Source organism: Chiloscyllium punctatum, chromosome 2 (assembly GCF_047496795.1).
Source record: "Chiloscyllium punctatum isolate Juve2018m chromosome 2, sChiPun1.3, whole genome shotgun sequence".
Taxonomy (NCBI): Eukaryota; Metazoa; Chordata; class Chondrichthyes; order Orectolobiformes; family Hemiscylliidae; genus Chiloscyllium; species Chiloscyllium punctatum.
Genome location: NC_092740.1, coordinates 91,721,578 through 91,729,548, shown reverse-complemented (window position 1 = coordinate 91,729,548; position 7,971 = coordinate 91,721,578). Strand labels below are relative to the sequence as shown.

General features: G+C 40.4%; 1 protein-coding gene across 2 annotated transcripts in view; it reads left to right on the top strand.

The window, feature by feature from the left end:
- The first annotated feature begins 339 nt into the window (after nucleotides 1-339).
- frmd3 (FERM domain containing 3) overlaps nucleotides 340-7,971 on the top strand; it is a 218,239-nt gene continuing 210,607 nt past the window's right edge. For both annotated transcript variants that reach the window (XM_072585508.1, XM_072585498.1), the window contains exon 1: nucleotides 340-811. In XM_072585508.1, the coding sequence (XP_072441609.1) occupies nucleotides 707-811 (105 nt within the window). In that variant the 5' untranslated portion in view covers nucleotides 340-706. The remainder of the gene's footprint in view (nucleotides 812-7,971) is intronic.

Genomic DNA, 7,971 nt, shown 5'->3' with positions numbered 1-7,971 from the left:
GCATTCAACTGGTAAATAATGCACCATTTCACTTAAATAAATCTCCCGTTGTGGAAATAAAGTAACATTGCAATGATGACAGAAAAATGTCAGAAGTATGTATCTAAATGCAGGAAATAGCATCGAATGGCAATGTGCAAGCAAACAGTACAGCCGTGTATTCCACATGAATGGGAGATGCTGTATACCATCCTCGCACGGCTCTTTGTTCCTGCGACGGCCCGCTCCGCGCGCACCTGCTGCGCGTAACCGCGAGGAGAGCACGGAGCGCTGTGATTGGCTGAGCCTTGACTTCTGGCGCGGCGCGGCGTGCCCGCCCTCTGAGTGAGGAGGAGCTGGATCAATGCATCAGAGAAGCATCATTGAAGCAGGCACTGTGAGCTCCAGCTACCATATACTGTACATCGAACAGGTGTTTGACTTCCAGCCTGTTCTTATCCAGCAACGGAAAGAATACTTTCTGGTTTAAAATTCTATTGTTGGAGTTTCCACCCTGCTTCTTATGTTCTTCTTGCCGTACAAATGTCTACGAAATCTTGAGTGAGCATCTGAGATAGACTCCGCTTGACGCAGTCAGTGTTCTTCTCCATGTGGTAGTGTTTTCTTCATAATACGATACACGCCCAAGGCGTTTTCAGTTCAGTCGGGAGATGTTTGTTTTTGAGGTTGACGGCTTCTATGATTAATTAAGAGAAATTAGAACAGAATGAAAATGCTCCGCTTTCGCAGTTCAAGTATCAAGTCCTTAAGCCAAGAGATCAAATGTACAATCAGACTGCTGGATGACACTGAACTACCCTGTATTATCCAGGTACAGTAATGGGGTTGATAGGTTTAACATTTAAAAATCTAGCCGCAAATAAACTATTTCGAAGATTCTTACATGAATTCAGTTTTCTCTTTGAAGCACGAGTATTTATTTGGTTGCTGTCAAAAACCTTTTGTTAATTTTCTTTTGGTAATATTGTTCTAAAATAGATTATAAACTAAAAGTACATGATGCATGTTTAATACCATATTATTGAAATACACTGATAGTTCCCCCGCCCTCACGTATCGTACTACGAAGTGATAATGACAAAATTATCACAACCATGTTGCCATTGGAATGATAACGATTAATTATAGCTTTTGATTTTCAGTTGATATCTTATGTGATTGGATACGTTTACTGATCTGATTCCAGTTGTTGCTCCTTCTGAAAATTTGTTTTTTTTTAAATAAATGGACAAAGTAAATATGTGTTGTATGAACGCACACATGGGTTTCAGTGTATTTATCGTGGAAATTTTTAAAAATTATTTTACACCTCTTGACTTCTGGACGCTGGTAGAGTGGTTAGTTATGAAGAGTTGCGTTCATCTTTGCCTTTGTGCTTTATTTGCAATACGTGAATTTTCTTCCAGCGCACTGATGCATATGGTCAGTTTAAGATCAATACATTACTCTATACCAGTACCGTGGAATCACAATAATAATGAAGCTGTTTTCACTTAGGATAACACCACATTAAATATAGAGGAAAACATTTCAGAAGTGTTTTATTTTCTTACATTTCAATCACATTATTTAAAGCATTTAGGTGTATATTTACAATTTTTTATCCAAGATGTGAATTACTGTATTTGGGCAACATTGATGAGTTGATATTATTAGTATTCCATTTTGTAGACAATTGTCCTAACTAAATGAAACAGTTCTACATATCTTGATAAGGATATGTATTTTGAATCCATGCCTGCCAATAGATATTATATATAATGTCATGTTCATTTATTTGAAGTAATAGCCTAGCTATTGGGAATAACTAACCCTAGAATAATTGATTTATCAAACATCTTATGTCTTGTTGTTGCAAATTAGTTTGATTGTTAGTCAAAGTTCGAGAATGTTTTCTCTAATATGGTTTTTTGGTCAATCATAGCAACCATTGTAGCTACCTTTTTATAAATTATATAATTGGTCTTCCAGCAGTAGTATGAATCATTGAATACACTATAGAAGAGGCCCTTCGGTCCATTGAGTCTGCTACAACAAAATGACTCTTATCTAAATCTACACTCGTTCCACTTTCTAGTACTTGTCCCATAACTTTGAATGTTATGACATTTCAAATGCTTATTCAAGTACTCTTTAAGGGTTGTTTCTACCTCAACTACCTTCCCAGCACTACATTCCAGATTCCCACCATCCTCTGGGTGAAAAGGAATTTCTTCACATCTCCTTTAAACATCCCGCCTTTTACCTTTAAAATTATGACCCCTTGCTATTGACTGTTCAACTAAGGGCAACATCTGCTTTCCATGCACTCTTTTCATGCCCTCATAATTTTATGCAACTCAATTGGGTCCCCTCTCAACCTTCTGTGCTTTAAGAAAACAATCCAAGGTTGTCCAACCTCTCTTCACAGCTACAGTGTTCCATTCCAGGCAAAACCTGGATCTCGTTGTTCCTCGAGTCTCATGACCAGAACTGCAAGCAGCATTCCAACTGTGGCACAACCAAAGATTTATAAATCTCCAACATAACCTTCCTGCTGTTATAAATCATATCATGACTGATATATGCAAGTGTTCCATATGTCTTCAGAACTATGTTATTAATCTATCTTGCCACCATCAGGGATCTCTGGACAAGCACCCTGAGATCCATCTATTCCTCTGTGCTTCTTGGTGTCCTACCATTTGCTGAGTATTGCCTTATTCCAAATGCATCACCTCACAATTTTCAGGCTTAAATTCCACTCTGTCACTGATCTGTCCATCGGATTAATCCATTTATGTTCTTCCATAATCTAACACCTTCTTCATTGTCAACCATCCACCCATTCTTTGTCATATCTGCAAACTTAATTACCCACTGCTCACCCAAACAACATTCTCATCTATGTTGTTTATATGTATCACAAACAGTAAGGGATGCAGCACTGACCTCTCTGGTATGCCACTGGACACCAGCCTCCAGTCACACAAACATCCTTCTACCATCAGCCTTTGTCTCCTACCATTAAGCCAATTTTGCATCCAACTTGCCAAATTACACCAGATCCCATGAGCTTTTACCTTCTTTAACAGTCTCCCATGTGTGACCTTGTTAAAGGCTTTGCTGAAATCCATGCAAATTATATCAACTGCAGTAACTTCATCTACAGACCTGGTAACCTTCTCAAAAAATTTTCGAACAAATTAGTTAGGCCTCCCTCTGACAAAGTCATGCTGACTATCCCTAATCAAACCTTGCCTGTCCAACTGGCGATTAATTCTCTCCTTCAGAATTTTCTCCAGTAGTTTCCCTACCACTGATGTAAGATTCACTTGTCTGTAATTTTCTGGTTTCCTGTATGAAAAATTGAACCACATTTTCTGTTCTCTCGTACTCTGGCACCTTCCCTATGGCCAGAGAGGAATTAAAATTTGGGTCAGAGCTCCTGAAATTTCCTCCCTCATCTCCGACAGCAGCCTGCGATGCAACTCATCCAGACCTGGGGATTTGTTGACTTTTAATCCCATCAAAACCTCCACTACCTCCTCACTCCATATGTCAATGTTCAAGAAGCTCCAATCTCTTTTCCCAAATTTTGTACATGCATCCTCCTTCTCCCATGTGTAGAAAAATGTAAATTACTCATTTAATATCCTACCAATGTCGTCCAGCACCACACACAGATGGCCTCCTTTGTCCCTAATGGGCACTCCCCTTAGATTAGATTAGATTACTTATAGTGTGGATAACCTTAGTTATCCTCTGGCCCTTGATATGCTTATATAGTATCTTGCCTTTTTCTCAATCCTATCCACCAGTTTATTTTCATTCTTTCATGGGAAAGTGGGCACTGCTGGCTGGCCAGCATTTATTGCCCATCCCTAGTTGCCCCTGAGAAGCTGCCTTCTTGAACCACTGCAGTCCATGTGGTGTAGGTAGACCCGCAATACCATTAAGATGGGAATTCCAGGATAATGACTCAGCAACAGCGAAGGGAGAGCAATGTATTTCTGAGTCAGAATGGTATGTGGCTTGAATGGGTAATCGCAAGTAATGGTGTTCCCATGTACTATATCTGCTGCCCTTGTTTGAGATGCAAGTGGTTATGGTTTGGAAGGTGCTATTTAAGGATCTTTGGTGGATTTTTGCAGTGCATCTCATAGACAGTACACACTGCTGCGATTGAGCTTTGGTGGTAGAGGAAGTGAATTTTTGCATCTGTGATCAGTCAAGCAGGCTGCCTTGCCCTAGATTGTGAGAATGTTCTTGAGTGTTGCTGGAGCTGCACGCATCCAATCAAATGGGGACTATTCCATCAAACTCCTGACTTGTGCTATTTATATGCTGGAAAGGCTTTGAGGAGTCAGGAGATGAGTTACTTGTCACAGTATTCCTACCTCTGACCTGCTCTTGTAGCCACTGTATCTACATAATGAATCCAGTTGAGCTTCTGGTCAATGATAACCCTCAAGATGTTAATAGTGGGGTGTTTATGGATGGTAACACCACTGAATGTCAAGAGGCAGTGGTTAGATTGTCTCTTATTGGAAACATATCACATTTACATTGTGCAACTGTTACTTGCCACTTGTCATCCCAAAACTGGGTATTGTCCAAGTCTTGTTGCAGTTGAACATGGGAAACCTCAGCATCTGAGGAATCATGAATGATATTGAACATTATGCAGTCATTGGCGAACATCCCCACTTCTGACCTTATGATGGAGGGAAGGTCATTGATGAAGCAGCTGAAGATGGTTGGGACGAGGATGCGACCCTGAGGAACGTCAGCAAAGATATCTTGGAGCTGAGATGACTGACCTCCAACAACCAGAACCATCTTCCTATGTGACAGAGAGTTTGCCCCCGATTACCGTTGATTCCAGTTTTGCAAAGGCTCCTTGATGCCACACACAGTCAAATGCAGTCTTGATGTCACTGTTGCCTTACCTCTGAATTCAGCTGTTTGAACCAAGACTGTAATGAGGTTAGGAGCTGAGTGGCCCTGGCAGATCACAAACTAAGTGTCTGTGAACAGTTTGTTACTGAGAACTTGCTGCTTCACAGTGCTGTGGATGATCCCTTCAACTACTTTACTGATTATTGAGAGTAGAGTGATGTGGCAGTAATTGTCAGGCTGGATTTGTCATTCCTTTTGTATGCAGGACATACTTGGGCAATTTTCCACATTGCTGGGTAGATGCCAGTGTTGTAGCTGTACTGGATTAGCTTGGCTAGGGGTGCGTTAAGTTCTGGAGCACACGTCTTCAGTACTACTACTGGAATGTTGTCAGGGCTCACAGTATTTGTAGTATCTTGTGCTCTGACCGTTTCTTGATGTCACGTGGAGTGAATTAAAGACTGGCAACTGTGATGCTGGAGACCACTGGAGGAGGCCGAGATGGACCATCCACTCAGTACTTCTGCTGGAAGATTGTTGCAAAGACCAATATTTTCTCATGACCCCTCTTTGCTCTAAGGAAATTAACTGGGGTCAATAATTTGTATTCTAATACATGAATGCTAATATCAAAATGGTCAAGATTCCATTTCTTAGTATCATTCAGCTGAGAAAACTATTATCTCAACTGGGTTTTGAATTTGGATTCCACTGGGAAGTATTTTCTAATTCTCACTTGGATCTAAGGTGGATATGCTTTTCTTAACAGGGTGGGTACTGCAGATGCTGGAGGTTAGAATCAAGATTAGAGTGGTGCTGGAAAAGCACAGCAGGTCAGGCAGCATTTTAGGAGCAGGAAAATTGATATTTCGGTCTAAACGTTGATTTTCTTGCTCCATGGATGCTGCCTGACCTGCTGTACTTTTCCTGCTTTTCACACAATAACACCACTTGACTGAAGGAAGTATTTTGAAAGATCTGAACTGATAATTTCTTTGCACTACAGAATTTTATTTTCATGCACTCATACCAAATAGCAATTGTATGTAATGACACAATGGGCGAGGAGAGCTATAATGTACTAAAAATACAAGTTTTTCCTTATAATTCATTCTTAGTCTTTGGGGATTGCTGGCAAAGCTAGTGTTTATTACTCACATCTGATTACTCTGAGAAGATGATGTATCTTCTTGAACCACAGTAGTCTTTTTAACTTTGGAAGTAGTTTGATACAATGGAGAGGTTTCGTAGACCATTTCAAAGAACAGTTAGTGTCAGCTTCTTTGTTGTAGAACTAGAGTCACAGGGAGTCTGGACTAAGTAAAGACTGTATATTTCCAACTTAAAAGGACACAGTGAAGTTGTTATGTCCAAAACATATACCCAGGAGACAAAGGCATACTGATATTTTCACTTGACTGTTAATCCAGAGAACCAGGTAATGTTCTGGGGATCTGGGTTCAAATCCTGCCACAGCAGATAGTGGAATTTGAACTCAGTAAATGTGACCAGGATGAAGTATTGCGATGAAACAGACTACTGATGGGAGGTGGAAGATCTGGAAAAATGGAGCACTAAGAATAACCTAGCTCTCAATGCCAGCAAAACCAAGGAACTCATTATTGACTTTCGGCAGGATGTTACTCATGCTCCTCTACACATAACAGCACAGAGGTGGAATGGGTGCAGAGTGTCAAGCTCTTAGTAGTGGTCATCCACAACAAGCTTTCTTGGACTCTTCATATGAATGCACTGTTTACAAAATCTCAACAACATGTCTTCTTTCTCAGGCAGCTGAGAAGATTTGGCACGATGACAAATACCCTTGCTAACATTTATAGGTGTGCTATTGAGAGCATTCTGACTGGATATATCACTACCTGGTATGGCAACTGTACCATTCAAGATCGGAGACGGTTACAGAGAGTGGTGAACTTGACCCAGACAATCACAAAGGCCAATGTCCCATCTATAGAATCTATTTACCAGGCCTGCTGTTAAGGAAAGGCTGCCAGCATTCTCAAAGATCCATCCCACCCTGGCAATGTTTTTCGACAACCTCTACCATCGGGGAGAAGGTACAGAAGCCTGAACACATGCACCAGCCAGTTTCAAAACAGTTTCTACCCTACTGTTGTTAGAATGCTGAATGGACTCTCAAACTTTTAACATTCGTCTGTACTTGTGTTTTGGTTTTGCTGCTGCTTACCTATTATTTACTATCTATGCTACTTAACTCTGTGATCTGCCTGCTCTCAAGACAAAGCTTTTCACTGTGCCTCGGTACGCGTGACAATAAATTCAATTCAATTCATTCAGGTATCCATTGCTGATTGTTGGAAAAACCCATCTGGTTTACCTGCCCTTTAGGGAAGGAAACTGCCATCTTTACTTGGTCTGGCTGACATGTGACTTCAGACCCACAGCTATATGGTTGACTCTTAAGTGCTCTCTGGGCAATTAGGTGATGGGCAATAAATGCTAGCAAGTCAGTGACGCCATCATCTCATGAATGAATAAAAGTAATATAACAGGTACAATACCGATAATGGATATTTGGACTGATTTCAAAACTCTAACAGCATTCAGATTAACTTGTAAATAATTGTTTAATGGATAATGTACAGCATCTGCTTGTATCTCTATCCATTCATACTATTAAAAAAATCATAAGCCATATAGACCAAGACGGTTCCATGTTTGTATGCTGTTGGATGTTAAGTTGCCAAATTTCAATTAGGAGGAACTATGGGCACTACAATTGCCTTTAATTTTTACCAACTAGAGGGACAGAAAAAAATGTTCATGGTCAATAGAGTGACTGTGACAGAAAGGCTCAACAGGTCAGGCAGCATCTGTGGAGAGAAATCAGAGTTAATGTTTTAGGTCCAGTAACTCAGAACTGATGTTAGCTAAGAAAAAGTTAGGGTGGGGAGATGGGGGTAAGGTATACATAATAGGTGGAGATAGAACCTACAGTGAGAGAAAGACAGTTGGACAGACAAAGGAGTAGATAATGGTCAGGTAAGGTGGAAGAATAGCTAATAATGGGGACTGTTAGTGGTTAACAATGGATAGTGCGATAAAGCA